We start from the raw sequence: 23,931 nt of genomic DNA on the forward strand, positions 1-23,931 counted from the left end.
TTTCCTTTCGTAGCCACCCTTCTGCTCAGTTCAGTACGGTGGCCGACGGGAGCCAGGCGCTGGGGATGAATGAAGGTGCTCTGTGCAGGTTGAAACAGTCCCCTCCGCTTTCCCCTCTCTTCAGTCTGGGCTCTGCCTTTGTGCAGTGTCCCCATCCAGCCCCCATCGCACCGCTGGCACGACTGGTCGTGGCGTCTGCGATCTTGGTGCCAGGCCGGCTCAGGGAACAGCTGGGGTTGGGGAATCCGGATTATCGCCTAGGCCCAACTTCGGACCGCGCTCTCGATTTCCACGGCGTCCCGCCACTAGGGCGCGGAATTCGGGTGGGGCCCCGGGAGGTTGGAGGTAGATCTTAAGGTATGAAGCTTCCGCTTCTCAGGCCTCAGCGTCCGGGGTCCAGGTCCGCAACCGGCCCGACTTTTCCCAGCCAGAGGGACTGACTGGTTCTAGTTCCGCCCGGGGAGAAACCTGTGAGCACACAGGTCTGGGCGCCTCTGCTCAGCCCGCCCCTCTGTTAAAAGGCCAGCTCCTCTTGCTTGTAAGCGAACCCACGTTCCTGCCCGCGGCTCTGTAACCCACGATTCTGCTAGTCTGTAGGTCTCAGAGGACTTGGCTTTGGCTCCCTGCTCCCTGCCCTTTTGTTTGTTTCTGATTACTCTTGAAGACAGAGAAGTGCCCGAGTGGGACTCAGCGTTCTACCATAGCTAATTTCACCGCCACAGCTGGATTTTTTTTTTTTAAACCAAGTAACAGAAGGTATAGGATAGTGTTACGGTCTCCAGAGCGCTGAACCTGACATTGCTTCTGGCTAGTGAGGCGATTTACCAGTGCTTCCACCGACTCGTGGAGGGTGGGAAAGAGAACCCTCGTAGTTCTTTATATTTGTTGGGTAGGCATGTGAAACTAAGGTACAGAAGAGGAGCATTCTTTTTTTTAAAAATATTTTTACTTATCATTGTACTAATTATTTTTTAATTTTGGTGGGAATGGGAGAGGTAATTAGGTTTATTTATTTTTAGAGGAGGTGCTGGGGATTGAACCCAGGACATGCTAAGCATGCGCTCTACCGCTTGAGCTATATCCCCTAGAGGAACATTCTTAATGACATTATTCATTTACTTCTATTTACACGGTGGCACTCAGAACTGGTTAGTGGAGAAAGTCTTGGGCTGGGATTTAGTAGATGAGGGTTCAGCCTTGGATTTTGCCACTAACTAGTAATACTACTCCCGGCCTGTTTCTTAATCTCTCTGGGCTTCATATTCCTTTGTAAAATGACAGTATTAGAACAGAAGATCCTTAAGGCTGGAAGAGATATTAGTATACTCTGTTTTCTTATTTTCCAGATGGCATAGAAACATAGGGGACTTTTAATTGTATCAGAAATATTGGCAGCGTTGAGATCTATTAAAGATAGAGCATATATTTCAGAGTTCTTAAAAAGATGGGCGTTCATACATGTGGAGTTATACCTCTCCTTTAATTTGTCTTTTTTTTTTTTTTAACCACTAGGATCAACAGTGATAATGACTGAGTGTACAAGCCTTCAGTTTGTCAGTCCTTTTGCTTTTGAGGCAATGCAGAAGGTGGATGTTGTTCGTCTGGCATCTTTAAGTGATCCAGAATTAAGACTTCTCCTGCCCTGCTTAGTGCGGATGGCACTTTGTGCACCTGCTGACCAGAGCCAAAGCTGGGCTCAGGATAAAAAACTCATCCTTCGTCTTCTCTCCGGAGTGGAAGCTGTCAATTCCATTGTTGCATTATTGTCTGTGGACTTCCATGCTTTAGAACAAGATGCCAGCAAAGAACAGCAGCTTAGGTAATGTAATGTTGTACAGCGTGTGGATTGGTATTTACTTGGATTTGCTAAAGAAGAGGGAATCAAACATTTCTTGGAGCTTTTAGGGCTTCTTATTGCACTCTAAACTTTGGAGAGCAATTTTCTTAGTTCTTTTTTATTTATAGTTAAAGTTCTAGGATCTTTGGAATCCCATATTGTAAAATGTTGTGCAGAAAACTGGCTATATACAGTGTTATATTCAGGCCAAAGTGATTAGATCAGTTACTCTCGGTGGTAAGTGGGTAGGGTAGGTTCTCCTAGAGTAGAAGGATTTATTGGAATCTCCTAGGGGGCTTTTTAAGCTTTCACTGATTCCCCAAAATTCTGGGCATATATTTCATCCATCCTTGGCCCATTGTGAATCCAGCAATGAGCCACAGTTGTTAATGGAAGTGGGTGTTAACCATCATTTGTGATGGAGTTTTTATATAGGCTGTGAATTCCCGAAATAGATCAACTAAATAGTATCTCAGAAGTAATACATTCATGAAATATATGAAAAGAATTCATACATTCTTTTGTAAACTATTTCTATAAAAGATAATTTTTATGCTGTTATTTCTGTGCCAGTGTTCTCATAATTGTTTTACGTGTTTATACTTCATTAGGCATAAACTTGGCGGAGGCAGTGGAGAGAGTATCCTGGTATCACAGCTTCAGCACGGACTGACTTTAGAGTTTGAACACAGTGATTCCCCTCGCCGATTACGTCTTGTGCTTAGTGAACTGTTGGCAATTATGAACAAGGTGCATTTATTCTCATCACAGCTTGAAATGTGCCTGCTTTGATGTCTACACATAGAAAGTAGAAACAGGCAAGAAGGCTGGCAGGTTGCATCTTCTTGCACACTTCGTTCTAGTTGTCATGTGTTTTCCTTTCAAAAGCTTGAAAGGATATTAAATGCCTGCCTTGAAGGCTGTTTGTTTTTAATTACTATTTTCTCTTGTTTATGCCTATTCTGTATTCTCTATCATAAGGCTTTTTTTTTGTTTTGTTTTTTCTGTATGGAGTCCCTACCATGGCTTCTTGATATCTGGAAGGATATACAGCTAAGACTTGTATAAATGACCAAATTTGATAGTATCTCTATAGGGTATAATTTCCCCCATGAAATATTGTGAAAAATGTATGTGGTTCCTTTAGACACTGAACGAATTACTTACCTCATACATAACAGGGTAAGGAGGATCAGAGCAGGTTTGGATGAAAGACATTTGGCCAGCCTCACTCACTAGATGCCTGAATTGTTCCTGTGCGCTAATGAAGGTTATTCAACTTCTCATCTCAGCAAAATGATAGGTTATTTATGTATTTAATTGAAACGTAGTTGATTTACAATGTTGTATTAGTTTCAGGTGTACATAGATTCCTTTGGGTCATGGACTTTTTGATAATGATGGTTAATTGAAACTCCGAATTTTAAATTTGTGAATGTCGGAGGTTACCATACAGAGAACTGAATTGGATCTTCATATTAAAATGTCTTATATGAGAGTGGGCCCATAGTTTGAGAAGCAAATGTCTTAATTTTAATTAATTAATTTTAATCTTTAATTTTAACTCATATTTTCCTACAGCTTTTTCTTAATGCCTCACTTGATGGCTGTAATAAAATAAGCGAGCTTCCTCCTCTGGGAGGCTTCCAGGTTTTCATTTCAGCCCTCTTCAGCATGTGGTAAATGTAGGGACGAAACTTTTGTAGGAAATTTTCAAAAAAGTTAGTACTTTTGTTGACCTCATTTTTATAATTTGTTTTTCCCACAGTTCATTCAGAACATGAATTTATAGTTGTTATACAGCTTTAAGTTTATAGTTTTTTTAGCTTTTTTTGAACTACAACTTTTGTAGGTGGCATTCCTAGTTCATTTCTTTGGCTCGTCCTATCTTTAATTCCAGGAGTCTCAAAATATTTATATAGAAATAATTTTTTCAAGACCCATACTGGAATAATACTTAATGTGACTGACTAATTGTAGTTCAACTGGTACAGATTCATCCAATATGGCATATTCTACAGAATATTACTGACATATTAAGAGACATGGTCCGTAAGCGCAACAAATAATTACAGAAATAGTAAGGGATTTAATTCATTACCTGAAATTAACAGAGTTCATTGTTTTTTAAGGTCTCTGAGTCGAGTGGAGAATTTTTTTTCAAGTCATCTGAGCTATTTGAGAGTCCAGTCTACTTAGAGGAAGCTGCGGATGTACTTTGTATTTTACAAGCAGGTACGGTAATGAGTGCTGATACATTCAGATATAATTTCTTGTACTTCTTAACTACTGTGTAACTTCTTAACCTGGAATGTTGTGTTATTTTAAGGGTCACCTAATTAAAAATGTATACCTTATTGAAAAAGAAAGGAAAAAAATTTACCTTAAAAAGTTAGGTCAAAAATGACTAAAACTAGGCCAGTGAGTGAGTAAATTATATTATTTCCATGGTACGGCATGTTATTCAGCCATCAAAATGGTGTATTTGAAGAAATTTAATACTTTTCAAAAATACTTCGTAATGTGTTAAATGAAAAAAGCAAGGGGCAAAATGGCAAGTAGAATATAATCCCAGGTTTGTTAAAAGTGATACTCATTGGGGGATTAAAATAAATATTTTAAATTAGTAAATTTGAGTGAAGGGATTAAAGTTGATTTTATTTTTATTCTTTGCACTTTTTATATTTTCCAGAATCCTTATAATAGGTAGTAGGTATGATCAGAATTAAAGGATATAAGACATAAAACTGCAGAGATTTTCATGAAAAAAAAAAAAGTTTTTTGACCAGTACTGTGCACCACAGTGATGGCAGTGTTCTGTCCAGTACAGTAGCCACTAGCCTCATGTGGTTATGGATTATTTGAAATGTGGCTAGTGTAATTGAGGAACTGAACTATTTTTAATTTAATTTAAATTTTAATAGTCATATGTGGCTGGTGGCTTTCCTGCTGGACAATTTAGTGCTGGACTATGAAAAGTAAGCACCCTAATTTAATTGCTTTTAGAGAACATCGGTGAAATGTCAGAAGACGTTTAATGTACAATACAGTGAAATGTCAGTACTCCTTGCCAGTAACACTGGCTTTGTTTTCTTGCAGAGCTCCCTTCACTGCTTCCTATAGTTGATGTAGCTGAAGCCTTGCTGCACGTCAGAAATGGTGCCTGGTTCTTGTGTCTGTTGGTGGCCAATGTTCCTGATAGTTTTAATGAAGGTAAATGTAATTTTAAAATGAGATAGTGAAGAGATTTGCACGAGCATGTATAGGACCTTTTTTTTTTTTTTTGAGCTAAGAAGAAACATTTACAAGGTTTTATTTGAGATTTTATTTTTTGAAAATTTATTAGTATTCATTGTAGAAATACTGAGATTAAAGAATTCAAAATTGTTTTGAGATTACAAATTTAAGTACAATAAATAAGTATCAAAAAATATTTTTTTTTGCCCTTAGTCACCAATGCTATAATAGGGAAGTAAAAAATACTAAGAAATAGAAGATATAATTTCTACGTTCAGGGAACGAAGGGGAGAAGACATACATCTGTGAAACAGCCAGAGGTCAATACAACGTATATATGTGCAGAAATACCAGGAGTCAGAACTCTGTTTTTTCGGCTTATTGCTATCAGTTTGCTGAAAAGTATAGGGTAGAAATTGAGAAAAATCAACTGAAATTTTCACCTCTATTTCAAACTACTTGTGATTGAAGATTGTTATTTGGGTCTGAGTGATATAAAAATAGCATTTATTGAGCAAGGCAATTTGTAAATTGAGGAGGAAAAAGTGCTAGATCTGGAGGTCATGATTTCTGGTCACACACTCTTTGTGTGACTTCTGTCAAGATACTTATCTTCTCATCTGTAAAATGGAGATACTGATAATATTTCCCTTGTGTTTTTAAGAGATTTATTAAATATTACTTGGTATGTAAAAGCCCTTTGTATACCATGTCCTTGTTGATTTTCTGTGTGCTTGTTGTATCAGTTACCGAGAGAGGAGTGTTGATGTCTCCAAGAAAAATTGTGGATTTGTCTACTTTTCTTTTCAGTTGTCAGTTTGTCCTTCATGTATTTTGAAGCTGTTACTGGGTCCATGTACATTTAGGGTTGTTACATCTTTTTGATGGATTGAGCCTTTTTCTTTTTCATTATGAAATGTCCTTTATTCCTTGTAATTTTCCTTCTTTTGAAGTCCTGTTTCCTGTTATTAATACAGCCATATTAGCTTTCTTACAGTTAGTGTTTGCACAGTGTATGCATTTTTTTTTTTTTTGGTGTATGCATTTTTAAATTAAAAAAAATTCTAAGGTAGATTTCTTGAGGATGGGTGCAGTTGATTTTTTTTTTTTTAGTGGCAGTCTGCTTTTTAATTGGAGTGCTTAGACCATTTACATAGATCGTTTAATTCAATTATTGTGATGGTTATCATCTTGCTCTTTGTTTTCTGTTTTTTCCCTTTTTTCTTCTTTTGCTTTTCCTTTCTTTATTTGGATTGAATTATTTTTAGGAGTCCATTTTATCTATTAACTGTCTTATTAGTGATACTTCTTTGCTCTTTCTTTCTTTTTTTCTTTCTTTCTTTCTTTCTTTTCGTAGGGTTTATAGTATGCATCCTTTATCTTAGGGCAGTCTACTTTCGAATGATTTTATACTTATTCATGTGTCACATAATATACTTCTATTTCCCCCTCCTGTCCTTTGTACCATTGTTGTCAGAGGTTTTACTCTGCATGTGTTATAAACCTCAGAGTACATTGTTACTACTTTTGCTTTAAACAGTTACTTAAAGACTTTGAACACATAAGGGAAAAAAGTCTTTTTCTTTATCCACATTTACCATTTTGGGTGCTCTTCATTCCTTTGTGTGGCTCCCCATTTCCATCTGGTATAATGTCCCTTTAGCTTGAAGAACTTCCCTTGATGTGTCTTAAGTGCAGGTTTCCTGGTAGCACATTTTCCCAGCTTTTTTCCTAAAACAAAAACAAAAACAAAAACCTAATTTTGCCTTCATTTTTGAAAGATATTTTCATTGGGTATAAAATTTAGGTTGACATTTTCTCTTAGCTCTTTAAGGATGCCATTCTGTTGTCTATGGTACTTTTTATCTCTATTCCTCTATACATGTGTCTTTTTCCCCTTTGTCTACTTTTGTTAATTTTTTTTAATTCCTTCTGCCTATTTTTAAGATCTTCTCTTTATTACTGTTTCAGAAATTTGATCATGATGTGTCTTGGTATGATTTTCTTTGTGTTTATTGTGTTTGGAGTTTATTGAACTTCAGGGTTTTTAGTTTTCATCAAATTTGGAAAAATTTCTTCAAATACATACTTGTCTTTCATTTTGTTTCTCTTTCGGAGACACTAATTACAAATGTGTTTGACTATTTGATGTTCCACAGATCACTGTTCATTTTTGCAGCGTCCTTTCACTCTTTGGTTTATTTTGACCAGTTTCTATTATTTGGTTTCAGGTTTCCTGATTGTTTTCTTCTATGTTGTCTAATTTACGTAAACAATTGATTCTCAAGGCTGAAAAAATTGTTTCTTACATCTTACTTACAAAGCTTTAAGTAATGGAGACTATTAAATGTTCAGTTTGTAGGGGCCTGATCAAAAATGGAGAACGACAGGATGAAGAAAGTCTTGGAGGAAGGCGCAGGACAGATGCCTTACGCTTCTTATGTAAAATGAATCCTTCTCAGGCCCTCAAGGTCCGAGGCATGGTGGTAAGAGATCTTATTATTTTTATGAGACAAAATCCTTTACATTAGGACCAGGAACTTTTTTTGAGATGGTTTTAGAATCTTACAGAGATTTAGAATTATGGATGTGTTACCTCCTTCTGGGTTTTTCTGTTTTGTGATATGTCTTCCTGTAAACTTTAGATGCTTTATATTCTGAAGCATCCTGGCCCTTTTCCTTATGATAATGAGTTCAATTTGTTTTCGCTGCTGTGTTAGGTGGAAGAATGTCATTTGCCTGGTCTTGGAGTGGCTTTGACATTGGATCATACTAAAAATGAAGCTAGTGAAGATGGAGTGAGTGACTTGGTTTGTTTTGTTAGTGGTCTGCTTCTTGGAACAAATGCGAAAGTCCGGACTTGGTTTGGAACTTTTATCCGAAATGGACAGCAGGTGAGAGAGAAATATCTGTATAGGCCAAGGATCAGGATATTTTGGTAGTTAGTGAAAGAGGAAGAAACACTTAGAATGATGTCATTAAGCCCATGGTACTCAAACTTCTGAGTCTCAGGACCTCCTGCCATTTAAAAAATATTATGATGACACCAAAGAGCTTTTGTTTATAAGCTTTTATCTATTGATATTTATCATATTAGAAATGAAAACTGAAACATTGGAAATGTTTATTTAATTTATTTAAGAATAACAATAACTTTATTAAATATGATTATAAATTTTTTTAAATGAAAAACAACCATATTTTCGAGAACAAAAAATATTTAGTGAGAAGATTGGTATCATTGTACATTTTTGCAAATCTCTTTAATGTCTGGCTTAATAGAAGCCTTTGGAAAAATTGCATTGCATTCTTGTGAGAAAATGAGAGTTAAAAAAAAGCCAATGACATCTTAGTATTAGTAAGGAAATATTTTTGATCTTCTGGATCCCTTGAGAGAGTTTTGGTAATCTCTAGGTTTCTGGATCAGACTCATGAAACTTGGTTCATTAGGTCTTCAAAATAAGTTGTTATTTAATCTGTAATTTTAATGTAGTTATATCTACAAATATTTTTATTATCGTAAAATATATATTACATATTTACCATCTGAATCATTTTTAAGTGTGCAGTTCAGTGGCATTAAGAACCTTTACAGTGTTGTTGAACCATCACCACTAATCATTTTCAGAGCTTTTTCATCATCCCAAACCGAAACTTTGTACCCACTGAACAATAATTTCCCATCCCTCTTTCCTCCCAGCCCCTGATAGTCTCTTTTCTACTTTCTGTCTCTGTGAATTTGCCCATTTTAGGTACCTCATATAAATAGAATCATACAATATTTCTTTTTTTTTTTTTTTTTTGAGTTTGGCTTATTTTACTTAGCATAATGTTTTCAACGTCCGTAGTTGTGGCATGGATCAGAATTTCCTTCTTTTCTAAGGCTAATATTTTATTATATATACCTACTACATTTTGTTTATCCATTCATCTGCTGATGAATATATATTATATTTTCTAACAGTTTTTAACTTGCAAAATTTTGTACTTTATCAAAAAACATCTCATGCCAACTCTGTGAATAGAGTCCTATTCCTGCAAAGGAGCTAATGCAGAATGGTTTTGAACTGGTTGAGGTCAGCGAGCTTGATAGTAGCATGTGTACTGCTTAGATCCTTCGGTCTATTTTTTTAAATGCCACTAATTCACCATACTTTTCTATATCCAAGTTTTACTTTACTTCTAGCCTATTTGAAAACTAATTGTATTTAGTTATTTTTTTTTTGTGGGGGCAGTAATTTGGTTTGTTTGTTTGTTTATTTTTAATGGAGATACTAGGGATTGAGCCCAGGACCTTGTGCTTACTAAGCACGTACTCTACCACTGAGCTATACCTTTCCCCCCAAGAAAGGTAATTTTAAACTTTACTTCTGAAAAGGAAGTTAACATTTGTTGTACACTTTCTATATGTCAGGCACTGTGCTGAGCACTTGATATGTTCCTTTTGTTTGTAATTGTCCTCTGTGTGCAATAAACTTTTCTTATATTGAACCTAATGTTACTATTAAAACAGGGTTATCGTATTTTACTTTGAAACACTCTAAAAATGATAACTGACATTTGCCTAGTTGTTTACAAGTTAGAACTGCTTTCATATTTATTATCTTTGTTCATTCATTCACCCATTTAACAGCTGTTGAGTGCTCACTGTATGTCAGGCACAATACAGCAGGCCCTGCTGAGTAAGAGAGGACTGGACGTTATCCCTGCCCAAAGAACTGTGGGGGTGGGAGACTTGTAAACTCCTAATTGCAGGGGTAATAAAGTACTCATTTCCTTGTCATTTAAGGAGATTGGGGTTCAGATAGGTTAACTTCTGCAACTAACAGTGCATGGTCAATTCATAGCACAGCTGTTGTTTGAACCTAAGATCTTCTGTCTCCAAAATCTGAGCACTTTGATTACACCACATATAACTCCCCTAATCATTACGTATTGGAAAGCATCATTCATGTAACATTTTACAGTTCAAATTGCCATTAATCTGGTGTTTTCAGTACAACCAGTCCAAATTAGTGTGGGCAGAGTATTCGTCACATGAGCCAGTGAGTTTAGGGTTTGTGCGACTGAGTAAAATGAGATCCTGCAGTTACGACAGCCTCCCCAGGTGGGTCATTTCAAGTGTTTAACTGGAAAGCTTTGTTTGGGCTTCTTTTTGACTTAGTAAGTGCTCCATGCTTTCTTCCTTTTGTGGTCCATATTTCTTACAGAGAAAAAGAGAGACCAGTAGTTCTGTCCTTTGGCAAATGAGAAGGCAGCTTCTTCTGGAGCTGATGGGCATTCTCCCCACAGTGAGAAGTACCCGCGTCGTGGAAGAAGCAGACATGGAGCTGGAGCCCAACGTGTCTGTGTACTCGGGGCTGAAAGAAGAACATGTTGTGAAAGCCAGTGCGCTCTTACGTCTGTACTGTGCTTTAATGGGGATCGCTGGACTCAAGTATTCCATAATTTGATATTTTACCTTTTTATCATTTTACTTGCTTGTTTCTCATGTCAAGAAAGTGAGCCATAGGCCTTTGATACAGAGGGTTTGGGTTTTCTGTTGGGTCAGAATGTGAGCTGGCCTGTATCAAGAACGAAGTCCTAAGGCCAAACATTCCAAGCTGGGATGTATCCATCTATTTCAGTCTGATTGTAAATAGAATTATGTAAATATGAGAGGGGCCACAGCAGTTTAAGAAACTTAGGACTTTACCACAGCTTGACATGGCTATAAAGATTGATCTGTGAGAGATCGTTCACCTAGCCCATGAAGCTAGCGGAAGTAAATCTCTGTTTCCTTTTACAACGGAGATCATAAATTGTTTAAAGTTGATAGAATATGATTATTAAGCACAAGCTTTCTTGGTCACTGTACCACGTGCTTGCGAATAATGTCCTCAGCTCTTGTACATATAGTCCTTATTTTGCATGTCTCCAATACACATGGGTTTCAGTTACCCCACTTTAGTTGAATAACACTGCTTCCTCAACAACTAATGGTACATTACCCAAATTATTATATAAAGAACAAACTTTGCTGAGAGCTTTTCAAGCTACAAATCACTACGTAAATAACAGACATACATCGTTTCTTTTAAAGTCTGTTGGCAACTGATCACTGTGCAAACTACGACTCAGTTCCTGAACAGACAGCAGAGTGGGTTTTTGTATCGCCTCCTTGTCTCTCAGTGAATAAACCCATGCGATATTTTACAAAAATGGATAGCAGAAAAAGGGAATTGGCCAATAAAAGTGGAAGTATAGCAAGGAAACAAAAAGTGGTAACACTGGAAGTGACGTTTAAACCAAATGTAAATATAAGAAAGAGCTAACGGTAAGAAGGTTGACACTGCTGCCATCTGAGAGGCCTTAGATAGGTAGCCAGGTGAACTTAGTGAAGGAGAACTTGTCAACAGAAATGAGGAAAGTCATTGTGACAAAAAGGATAAAGACCCAGAAGATTGATGCTGGCAGAAATCTTCACTTTAAAGGAACTCTCAGATAGTTCCTGACTGAAAGTACAAAGAAAATGTTGGACGCTGTTCCAAACTTAGAAGGGGGTCTAATAATTTGTCAAGTTACACAATGAGAAGGTGCAAGGCTGTTCAAACTACTCTTTTTTTTTAAGCACTTAAATATTTTTTTGTCTAACATTTTTTTCTTTAAGTTTTACATTTTTTGTGGGTATGAGGAGGTAATTAGGATTACTTATTTGTTTTTAACGAAGGAACTGGGGATTGAACCTAGGACCTTGTGCATGCTAAGCACAAGCTCTACCACTGAGGTATACCCTCCCCCGACCCAAGGCTGTTCAAACTACTCTGGATAAATCTTTTACAAAGAAAACACTTTAATTTCCAGTGTTTCTAATATTTTCAGTTATAGAATGTATATAAATACTGATTTTGCCGTTAGACATTTTTCCGTATGCATTATAACTGGCAGGATTTTTAATGTTTTGACAAAAAACGGAACAGTTGTCATTTTTTACATTGATTATTAAGATCGTGATACACAGTTTGAGCTTGTGTGCTTGTTTTTCTGGCCCCGTACTGTTGTGCATACTACTGTGCAAAGTGAGGACTGCTTGTATTTGCGTCTGGGGGAAAACCCTGAATGTAAACGCAACAGTCTTGCTTTTGACATCTTAAGGTGTTAAAGATTTCATAAGCAGTGAGGTATCATTATAAAGCTCAAGATTTGTGTCTGAAGAGTTAAAATGTTGGGAAGTCCCTTTTTCTCTTCCCTTCTCACAACTGAAAAAAGTAAAGCCTAATTAATTATGTTTCTTTTTTAGACCAACTGAAGAGGAAGCTGAGCAATTACTGCAGTTGATGACAAGCCGCCCTCCTGCCACCCCCGCTGGGGTTCGCTTTGTTTCACTTTCCTTTTGCATGCTGCTGGCCTTCTCCACACTTGTCAGGTACCTGACTATATGATTGGTCTGTTTTCTCAAGATCTGCTTTTGCTTATTTATTAAAACACACGTATAGCATTAATTACGAGCCTACTACAAAAATTGGTCTAGGTTTGAACGTTGGTTTTATCATTTAGTAAAAGGGTGTCAGTGGCATCTCCTGTGTGCCAGTTATTTGATTTATCTTTGTCAAAGTTTCGTGTGCACATTGTTTAAAGGCGTCAGAACGGTTCTTCAAGATTTGTTAACGACAAACAGCAGTCCTTCCCTAGAGGAGAGGCTGATTCTTTTGGTTTTTACTAGCACATCTTTAAATAACATGTTTGTATTTGCTACATATAGATTTTTCAGTTTTAGGAGGATTTGTTGGCTTCCTACTATGAAAGTGAGGAATTAGTTCTCTCTTGTCTCTCTGTCCTCAACACGTCTGCATCTCCTTCCTATCTTCCCGTTCTCCCAGTACAGTTATACTTATTTTGCTTTGGCCAGTACACAGTGGTTTGTATGGCACTGTTGGAAGTTCAGCCATGCAGTAGATGAGCTCTTTTCTTCTGCAAAACTTGGTTTTTCCATTGATAATTATCCTGTGTTTTTGTTCTTTGTTTTCATTTGCCTGGTGTTTTGTGTACTTACGGGAATGCAATCTCAAACTCTCTGCCAATCCAAACCTCCTCTCAGAATATTCAGACTCATTAGATATTCTAGCAGTTTCATTTTCTTGAGGAGCTCTCTCCGGAGCATTTTGACGTGCTCCACGCTGAACTGGTTACCTCTGCACTTGGGACGCAGCTCTCATCCCGGAATTGCTCTTCACTATTATCTGGGGGACTTGTCCCATCTCTCCTTTGTTGGATCTCCTCTTTCTTCCATCTTATGTCTCCATCTTTTTTCATTTGCTCCCTCATTTTGCTTCTTTAGAATGCTTGTGTGAGAGGTAAAGTATTTTGAGACTGGGTATTTCTGAAATGTTTTAATGTTACTGTGACTTGACTGATGGTTTGATGGGGTATAGAATTCTAAGTTGAAAGTAATTTCCTTTGAGAATTTGGAAAGTCTTGCTTCACTGTCTTCTAACTTCCAATGTTACTGTTGAAAAGTCTGATGACATTCTGATCCCTGGTCCTTTTTGTGGCCTATTGTTTTTAAATATGGAAACACGTAGGATTAGCTTTTTGTCCCTAGGGTTTTGGAATTTCTGAGTGATGAGCCTTTGTATAGTCTGTTTTTGTCTTTTGTCCTAGGAATTCAGAGAGCCCTTTCAACCTGGGAGCTCATGTTGTTCAGTTCTAGGAAATTTTCTTGGACGAATTTGTTGATAATATCTTCCACATGAGTTTTCTCTGTTTAAAACTTCTTCTTATTTGGATATTGGACTTCTGAAATGATCATCTTATTTTCTGATTCTTTCCTATTTTCCTTATCTTTGTCGTGCTCTGCTTTTTTGAAAAATAGCTTCATTGAGACACAATTTACATACCATACAATTCACTTATTTTGAAGTGGACAGTTCAGTAGTTTTTAGTATATTTACAAAGTGGTATAACCATCACCACAGTCTAATTTTAGAACATACTGCTTACACTACCTTTCAGGCTTTGTTCTCAACCTTGTCTTATAATCCTATTTAGTTTTTAATTCCTAAGAGCTCTTTTCTGTTCTCTGATTGTTTCTTCTTTATAGTGTCTGTTGCTTCCTGGTGACATGATTTCTCTGATATTAATGATAATGATGGAGGGGTTTTATTTGTACTGCTTCTTTTCTCTAAGTTTCTTTTTTTCTGCCTTTTTTTGTTCTCTCATTTTCAAGTTAGAAACTTTTTTCAGAGGTTTGATAATTTTTGATTGTTCATATTCAAGAGTAGGAAACTAAAAAGGAGATTAAAGCTTTTGAACGAAGAGATGAAAACTCTTGGGCTTTTCAGAGTCTCAGAGGAGACTGTTGTCTGGAGAGTGAAGGCCTGACAGGAGACCCATAAGCAAAGTTAAAAAGTGAGGGTTCAGGGCTGGGAGATCTCAGCCTTTAGTCTCTGCCTTTATTCTCACTCCCAGGACTGCCTGGAGCTGTCAGTTCCTCAGCCCTTTGGGGATTCTGTGTTAGAAAGCATTGGTTTATTGGATTGATTTTCCCTCCTGCCAGTTTAGTATTCTGCTTTCTTCTGTATATTAAGTCAGGTACCACTCATCCATATGGGCTCTAGCTTCCAGGATTTTGTGTTGTTGTCTCGTATCATCATCCTATGCATTTACACCTTCTAAGAAAATCTCTTTAATGTAGTTTGAGTGGTGTGTTTCAGGAGGGTGTGAAGTTAAGTACATGAAATGAAATGCTTTCTTTTCCTTTTACCTGAAGTAATTTCTAAGCATTACATCTCATCTGTATTACTTCTGTAAGGTGGGTATTTTTGTCTCATTTTATAGGTAGGGGAGCTAACGTTCAGAGAGATTATTTAAATTTCTCGTTCAAGATCACGCTAATTAGTAGAGATGGGATACCCACTCAGGTCTCAAAGACTCTAAAGGCTGTAATCTTTTTACTACATAACACTGTCTTTAATTGGTGGAATGATTTAGGTCTGGTTGAGAATGACCTTTTTAATTTTCTTAGCTTTGGGTAGCAGGCTTTGTGGTTGCTTTTGTTTTACCTGTTTACACCACAATGAAATAGAAGGAAATCAATGAAAAGTATTCTTTTGTTTGTTTGTTTGTTTTGTTTTTTGGGGGGAGGTAACTAGGTTTATTTACTATTATTATTTTTTTATTTAACAGAGGTATTGGGGATTGAGCCCAGGATCTCATGCATGCTAAGCATGTGCTCTACCACTGAGCTCTACCCTCCCCCTGAAAATTATTCTTACAAATCGAAGTTAACTTGTACCTTTCAATGTAAATCTAAGAATTCTTTTTAAACAAGTCATTGTATAAGTTGGTATATTTTTATAACCATTTTCATTTCTGATGAGCCCCTGGCTGTCTCTTTTTTCTTTTTCTTTTTTGGATAGTGATCACTTATTTCTCTATAATTTTGAATTCTGCTCAAAATGCTTCTATAAACCAACTTTCATTTTCCAGGTAAAAGATGATCTGTCTCACTTGTTTTACTGCCCTTGTACTCAGTTTGTGACAGGTTTTTGAAGATTAACACAAGATGTTTTTCTGTATGAAATAAATATCAGCTGTTAACATACACAGTTTTCTAACATTTTAATCCCAGGGGACCTTTGCTTTTCCAAGGAATGTCAGGAAGTTTGCTCTCTCCAACCTGCAAATGTAGTAACTGAGACTTTGAGAGGGTTTGGCTACTTACATTCATGGAGAAAAACAGAAGTTTTCGTTCTTCTTCCCTAAAACTACTTCCTATCTCAGTGACAGAGGCCAATTCAACAAGCAATTAATTTGAATTGAAATTTCAAAACAAGGAAGGAAAAGTAATTTCTACCAAAAATAATTGCAGAATGCTTTTCTCTTCTTGTGCTCATATATCTGATTTAACCCGGCGGCTTCTGGTGTGTTTTATACAGTACACCCGAGCAGGAGCAGCTCATGGTCGTGTGGCTAAGTTGGATGATAAAAGAAGAAGCTTATTTTGAGAGGTAAGGTGACTTCATTTGTTTCAGTGAGCTGAGTATGTTTTTCTTATCCTCTCTTTGGAAATTCATATTTTCTTTTCTGTTTCAACAGTACTTCAGGCGTCTCTGCTTCTTTTGGGGAGATGTTATTATTGGTGGCCATGTACTTTCACAGCAACCAACTTAGTGCTATCATTGATTTGGTCTGTTCCACTTTGGGGATGAAGGTAATTTTATCTTCTTTTTAAGGGTGTTTCTAATCTGGACATTTTCTTGTAGTGTTAAGTAAATAGCTTGTTTTCATTTTGAGGTTATTTCAGTTGTTTAATAGTTTGAAACTTTATCAGGAACTCTAAGGGAAAAATACATTATGAAAACAGTTATTTACAAGAATAGCAGATGTTCGATGTAAAAACCTTGGAAAACATAGTAAAGAAGGGAAAAATATAATTCCATGTTCAGAGGTATCAACTACTGTTAATGGTCTGGTATCTGTTCTTTCTTTAAATTGATAGGCATATTTTGTAATTTTAAAGAACTTATCAATATCTGATGAACACTTCCTCATGTCAATAAATATTCTAATACAATGTAATTTTCAGTGGCTGCATTGTAGTCCATCATACGGGCCGATCATGACGTTCTTAATGGATCCTTTCTTATTTGCCATGTACATTTTCCAATTTCTGAATAATGCTTAGATGAATATCATTATGCATGTATATACGCAGGCACTCATACATGTATATTTTTAAACACTTTTGGGATTATTTCCGTGGGATAAAATTCTACAAAGAAGTTACTAGGTAAGAGAATATGATGATGTTAAGGTGTTTCATGAGTATTGCCAATTGTCTTCCACAAAGATGATAGCAGTTTGACTGTTCTCATTAGTGAATGAGAGTGCCTTGTTCTCCTAAACTCTCAGCGTCATTGGCCATCACCCTTCTTTTTGTTTTTGCAAATTCGATGAGAAATGGTCTTACATTTTGCACTTCTTTGATTACTAGTGAAACTGGTTATTATTATTTTTATAATTATAGTTTATAGTGGTTTTTTTGGGGGGGGTAGTTCTTAAAAATTGTGTTTTAGCTGGTTTATTTCTTTTGTTCAAGGCTTATTGATGTCCCAGTTTTTCCAAAAGTAGTTTTACTTATTTTTTCTTTTACTGATTCAGAAGGGCTCTTTATATGTAAATGACCTGCCATTATGCCTTATATATTATATTTCATTGATTTCAAGACACTTACTTTACCCAATATTGAAACTGGGATTTATTTTACAATTGATGTCTAATGTTAACATGGTGGTCTTTTTTCCCTCCTTTTTTTCTTGAAAAGCTACTCTTAAATTGGCAATGTATCTTATAATCCTTACTGTCTTTAAAAGTGGAGAAGTATAATGTGTTGCAGTTGACTTTTCTTTTGCCATGTGACGTTATATTTTCTATGTGTGTAGTATATTGTTTTTCTTTTTTGTTTCTTACTTTCTTGTTATGTTTAGAAAAGTTTTTCTTTCCTCTGGTTTATAGAAATGGTCACCTATTTTTTCTTCTAGTGTTTTTGTGGCCTCATGTTTTACATTTAAAAATTTAATCCATTTGGAGTTTATTTTGGGTATGGCGTTGTGTGCAAATCTTTGTATGTTATTATCCAGAAAGTAGCTATCCTATCTCCATTCGTTGAATAAGTCACTTCTTCCCACTGACTTGAAATGCCAATAATGGTATTTATTAAGTACATTTATATGTTGGTTCAATTTCTGAGGAAAAACATGGGGCTTAATGTTGGGTTTGAGAAGCCACTTCTGAAATAGAGTATTTGAACATTAATTTTCTATATCACAGTCATTTTAGATAATAAATTTACCAGAGAAAATTGTGCTTCTTATATTTTATTTTCACACGCTGTTGAAATTCTTTTGGTTTATTTAGATTGTGATTAAGCCAAGCTCCCTGAGCAGGATGAAGACTATCTTCACACAGGAAATTTTTACTGAGCAGGTACTTGTTTTAACTTTATTCTTAGGTACTTTAACTTTCTTGTACTACATTCATTGGGGAGAAACTTTATATATTTTACTTTAAGAGGATAATAAGTCTTTTTATTTCTTCTTAGTTTCCAGTGATAATTTATTAATTTTTGATATTTCTGTAAATGATAATCCTGTTTAAAATTTACTTTTAAAGCTCTTTACTACATATAAAAGCATGTTTTGAATTTATGTATTTTGAAGACTGAGTAGCTATGTAAGATGTCTTAGATATTGATGGTAGGGCTCTCATGTAGGGTTATCATTTGCATTTATCAGGAGAAAAAATAGACACCTGTTTAACCCTTTAGACTGTCAGGTTCATTTATAACTAGATTAAAAGCCAGGGTCCAAATTCCTTATTATATTTACCTCTTTTTATTTGGTCTCAGCACTTTTGTCCATGGGTAATCCTAATAATATTTTATTTTTTCAGTGACAGAGACTATTCTGAAATTTACAATTAATTCTCAGGTTTTTTTGTCAATTTAAATTTCAGAATGCAAAATTAAGTATGTCTTGAAAAATGAAGTATTTTAAAATATCATAGATCCGTAACTGTTGTTTCTTTTAGGGTAATTAATATTCTCATTCCTATACCAAACTCTCCCTTCTCCCTTCAGGGCACATACGCTCCCACAGAACAGTCACACATGGAACACAGGAGACTCATAAGTTATTTTTTATGTGTTTAATTTGAACTAACGGGAAGACAACTTTAGGGAGGGTCTTTGAAAGACAGCGGTCAATGCATTGACACAATGAGAATAACAATGAAAATTCTTATTTGTATATATTTGTTTCTTTATAATTCACACGTTTTCAAAAAAAATTTTTTCCCTCTCGCAAAAGCCTTTTGAGGCAGGTAAGACAGTATTGTCCCATTTTTTAGATGTGAAAATAGGCTCATAAGATAAAATGACTTATCCAAAGTCACTGAGCCCAGATTTTATGATTCCAAATTTTACATATTATTATTATTTTTTACTTTATTATACCCCTGTCAACATATCTGTTTAAAAACAAATTTTAAAAAGTGGAGAACTTTACAAAAGTCCCCTAAATGTATGATGCTGTCTCATTACTCAAAATAATTAAATCGTGTAATTGGTTTTTATTATTCATTTCTAAGGACCACATTTGTATTAAGTATTGAAAGTCTACCTGGCTAATTCTCCCTCTTTCAGAGTAATTTTATTTTTGGTTCTATAATAAGTATTAATACTATTTTTCCTTTTTAGGTTGTCACAGCTCATGCAGTTCGGGTCCCTGTCACCAGCAACCTGAGTGCCAACATTACGGGCTTTTTGCCTATTCATTGTATTTACCAGCTGCTCAGGAGTCGTTCCTTTACCAAGCACAAAGTATCCATAAAAGTATGACTTTCCGTTGATATTTCAAGCTGCAACCAAAGTTAATGCCTTTTCCCAGTTCTGTTTCAGTTTGTAGACCTTTACCGTGGATTTTGTGTGTGAAATTTTTATATAGTCATGGTGATTAAGCTCTTAATTTCAGATTTTTTGAAACAGTGTAACTGTTCATTTATTTACAAAATGTACAATAGTACTAATCCCTTTAAATTCTCAATAATAGCATTTCGCCATTTTCTATACTTGATTTTGTTCACCAAACTGAGAAAGTTGCTGGTTAGCCATGACTAGCATTTGTATGTTTGTCACAAGACAGCTGACACTTCACCTGTACATATTTTGATGTATTTTCAATTTGTTATGCAACTGGCCATATCAAACAGTTAAAAGGTCCCCTAAAGAAAAGGCTGACCCCTAAGAGGTGAAACATACCTGTTTGAATCATTACCAAGAGGCTATTTTCTTTATAACAACCGTGAACAATATATACATTGATATATCCCATTTAATTTTATTTGTTTTTATGATTTAGTGAAGTTATTTTCCAGCTTGAGTGTATTTTCTGCTTTATATTTTTAGCAAGTGAAAAAGATAGGAATTAGGAGTACAGATGTACACCTAGCATTTCTTCTTGGCCTCTATCTGTGTAGGTAGTTAAGTGACACAGTTTCCCGTAAGTGGTTGTGAAAGCCACTTTCTTAATCTATCTGAGTGTTTGTCGTGAAGAACTGTCCCTCTCCTTAAGTTCCTTTCTGTTGTGGGGTCTTACATGATAACAGTGTGGTGCTCTAAATACAGACACAGCAGGGACTTAGAGTGTTTTACGCGCTACTTAAAAACTAATAGATTAGAAACCCATAGTCCAAACATAAAACCCAGACTCATCATTGTAAATTTATCTTCTACTGGACAATATTCTTGATTAGGATATAAAAGTATTTCGTATTTTTAAATCAAAGACAATTACGAAATTGGGTAATAGATTATTATTAACTGCTGCAAGTTAATAGTGAGTTTCACTGATTCATAAATCATGTCAAATTGTATGTGCTCTGAAATTTTGCTTGCTTTTTCTTATTGCCATAATTGATTTCGTGCCTGTAACCTTCTTTTTTAGGACTGGATTTATAGGCAGCTGTGTGAAACCTCCACTCCACTCCATCCTCAATTACTTCCTCTGATTGACGTGTACATAAATTCTATACTTACTCCTGCATCTAAATCTAATCCAGAAGCCACAAATCAGCCAGTCACAGAACAGGAGATCCTCAATATTTTCCAAGGAGTCATTGGGGTAAAATAGTGCTTCTTTTATGATTATTAGCTTATTTTTCTTTTATTCTTCTGACTTACTCCGTATATTTTCCCCGATTGTTAGAGGAGAACTATTTCTAGGTGGTTCTGAGTTTAAAATGGGATTAAATTTCTTTAGAACACCTATAAATATTAAAAGGATGGTGTTAGTTCCAGATAGTTTGTCAAATAGGCACTTTTTGAGGAATGATTTTAAAAGCTCCATTTTAAAGTCTAAGGAGTGTCTTGGAGGTTGTGTGTTTAATAAAAGACTGTGTGACATTTTAACCTGTTCAACACAGCCTGTTTAGCTTCCTGGGAATCTCAGCTATCCCTAGATTGTTTATGGAAAATTTGCAGAAAATCTTTTTTCTCCAAATATGCTTAACTATACCATATCTTTTTAGGAGTTATTTTCTTCATGCTGATTTCAGATAATACTTGGGACTCCTGTAAGCCTTTTTCAGAAGTAGCCTGATGGGGTTGCTGTTGACTTTTTTTTTCTATCTTAAAGACTGTTAAGCATGTTGCTTTTCACCTCCCACGCCATCTCAGATTTAATTTAGACTTCAGATTGCTTCTTTGAGTTTAATGCAAACACAGCAAGATTTTTCCTAGTTTTCTGAGTTTGGGAGCAGCAACACTGAATAATCTATTTTGAATGCTTTTACTATAAAAACACTTATGAAATTGTATAGTATTTTAAAGTGTTTATAAAATTACCTCCAGGGTGACAACCTTCGCCTTAATCAGCGTTTCAGTATAACGGCACAGCTTTTGGTACTTTATTACATACTGTCTTATGAGGAAGCCCTCCTAGCAAACACAAAGACTTTAGGTAAGTTGTCCGTATGGGAGTGTTTCTAGTGAGAATTCATCTTATTTGCTTTTATTTTCTTACTTTCCAGGCTGCTATATGAAAAAATAAGGTCAAATCGTCTATCAAGTTCCAGCGTCATTCTGTAGTCTTTGCAGTGTGGGCATTTTGTATTCTGGTACATAAATATGTGTTCATTTGGGCACATAACCGCCCCTTAAGGCTCAGTGCTCCTTTTAGCAGGCTGAATTAATAGATAATTGAATTGTCTGTATTTTAACAATTTTAGTGACCTTACTAGTTAAAATGTAAATTAAAAGATAAACCTGAAGGAACTGTAACTGAAATTTTTTTGCTTGATTTCAGTCTTTGCCCTATTCTTCCTTCCATTAGTGAAAGAATAAGTTTAATCAAAGTATCAGAAAAAAAAAACCAATGGAAGTTTCCTTTGCCATTAAAATTATCACTGAACTTTCAAACTTAGCCACTTCATGTAGTATCAGAAGGTCAGATTTAGCATAAATGATATCAATATAAAGTAGTGTGTTTTCCTCTATTTGAAAAAGAAAATTCACCTGTATTTTAGGCTTGCTTAATGTATGTAGTTCCATATTTAAAGCAAAGAGTGTCATTAGAAATTTGGTAGGCACTGAGTATATAATGCAAGGAGAATTCTTGTAAGAGTGATTATTTTGCAATAGCTGAGTGATTTTTACTTTTTTTTTATTGAGCTATAGTCATTTGACAATGTTGTTCAATTTCCAGTATAGAGCACAATTTTTCAGTTATACATGAACATACATATATTCGTTGTCGTATTCTTTTTTGCTGTGAGCTACCACAAGATCTTGTATATATTTCCCTGTGCTCTGTACAGTATAATCTTGTTTATCTATTCTACATATGCCTGTCAGTATCTACAAATTTCGAGCTCCCAGTCTGTCCCTTCCCATCCCTCTCCTGATTTTTACTTTTTGAAAGATATAAATTAAAGTTACATTTCAGTGTTTGACAGATCAGCTTCTTTTATTTATCTGAAGTGTGTTTTAAATACACTGTGAATTTCTCAGCTGCCTTCTTTCTTGACTACAGTTGTTAGGATTATAGAGATAATATCCCACTACTGTAATTATAGTCTTTGTCATATTAGGAATAAGATGGCATAATAATAAGTGTTAGATAATAGTCTGCTACTTTTATCCACCTATAATGAATTCTGTTAAGGAATGTGACACTTGTGATTTAATAGTAGTGGAATGAATTATAAGGAGGTATTCTGGGGAGAACTCAGACCATTAGTACTGTAGCAGGGAACCAATCATACACCCTTAATTTTTATTTAAATTAATGTCTAGCAAAAAAAATGTTTTTTTAATACAGAAAAGTACAGAGACTACTACAGCCAACTTTTGTGTATATACCATTGCAGAACTTTTTAGGACTGGATGAATCTTTAAAGATTATGTATCCCAGCCCCCAATGACATGCTCACTTCAGTGCTGTGTTCCTGTGAAACAGCTGCTGCTTATGCCAATAATCTGATTGGTCTCAGTTGGAAAGTTGAAAATTTTAGTTTAGGTGTACAACTCAGCCTAGGCTGGGTCTTGGAAAAGGAACTAGGGAATTAGAGGAAAGTTATTAGGCTTTTCTAAGTTTTAGGCAAAAGATGGTGGTGGTTCGGGCTGGTAGCAGTGTATATACATATTGAAGGTAGAGCTGAGATGGATTCATGAGGTTTGAGAGACAGGAGCCAAGGCTGGTGTGTAGGCTTTTGACCTGAGCCATAGAATGTCTATCAACTGAAATAAATGACCAGGTCTGTGAGGCATCAGGAGCTGGTTTTGGACATACTAAGTTTGAGGTGTGTGATAGACTTGCAAGTGGGGATGTTAAGGAAACAATTGTATATACTGGCCTGGAATTTAGCGGGGATAAACCTGGACTGAAGCTTAGAGATTCTTCAGCATATATATGATGTTTAAAAATCATGACATTGAGTAAGATCACCAAGGGGGAAGGCGTGGGAGGAGACTCAGGAGGATATGATGTCCTGGATGCCAAGGGAAGCATGTTTCAAAGAGAACAGAGAGATCACCGACGTCAAATGATGTTGATAGGTCAAGTAAGGTTGGGACTGAGGTTCAGCTGATTGCCACATATAGCTCACTGGGGGTTCTTTGACTTTTACAGTTTTACTGCTAAAGTTACTACTTTTCTTCCCCCCTAGGATGAAAGCCTGATTGTAGTGAATTTTAGAGGAGATATACTGGAGACAGTGAATACAGACAGCTCTTTTGAGGAGCTGTAAAGAGAAGGAGACAAATGATGTGGTAATTGGAGAGGAAAATGAGGTCAGGATAGGACTCTTTTTAAGGTGAAAGA

General features: G+C 35.8%; 1 protein-coding gene across 3 annotated transcripts in view; it reads left to right on the top strand.

Moving 5' to 3' along the window:
• Positions 1 to 18: 18 nt before the first annotated feature.
• Positions 19 to 23,931, top strand: part of INTS2 (integrator complex subunit 2) — a 43,911-nt gene continuing 19,998 nt past the window's right edge. The window contains exons 1-15 of one of the 3 annotated variants that reach the window (XM_072940257.1): positions 19 to 357; positions 1,513 to 1,819; positions 2,449 to 2,587; positions 3,970 to 4,072; positions 4,937 to 5,050; positions 7,430 to 7,560; positions 7,795 to 7,968; positions 10,285 to 10,511; positions 12,354 to 12,479; positions 15,991 to 16,062; positions 16,151 to 16,265; positions 17,972 to 18,040; positions 19,311 to 19,445; positions 20,557 to 20,733; positions 21,462 to 21,570. In XM_072940257.1, the coding sequence (XP_072796358.1) occupies positions 1,527 to 1,819; positions 2,449 to 2,587; positions 3,970 to 4,072; positions 4,937 to 5,050; positions 7,430 to 7,560; positions 7,795 to 7,968; positions 10,285 to 10,511; positions 12,354 to 12,479; positions 15,991 to 16,062; positions 16,151 to 16,265; positions 17,972 to 18,040; positions 19,311 to 19,445; positions 20,557 to 20,733; positions 21,462 to 21,570 (1,984 nt within the window). In that variant the 5' untranslated portion in view covers positions 19 to 357; positions 1,513 to 1,526. The remainder of the gene's footprint in view (positions 358 to 1,512; positions 1,820 to 2,448; positions 2,588 to 3,969; positions 4,073 to 4,936; positions 5,051 to 7,429; positions 7,561 to 7,794; positions 7,969 to 10,284; positions 10,512 to 12,353; positions 12,480 to 15,990; positions 16,063 to 16,150; positions 16,266 to 17,971; positions 18,041 to 19,310; positions 19,446 to 20,556; positions 20,734 to 21,461; positions 21,571 to 23,931) is intronic. The other 2 variants (XM_072940256.1, XM_072940255.1) reach the window with 2 other exon arrangements.

This window comes from Vicugna pacos, chromosome 16 (genome assembly GCF_048564905.1).
Source record: "Vicugna pacos chromosome 16, VicPac4, whole genome shotgun sequence".
Lineage (NCBI taxonomy): Eukaryota > Metazoa > Chordata > Mammalia > Artiodactyla > Camelidae > Vicugna > Vicugna pacos.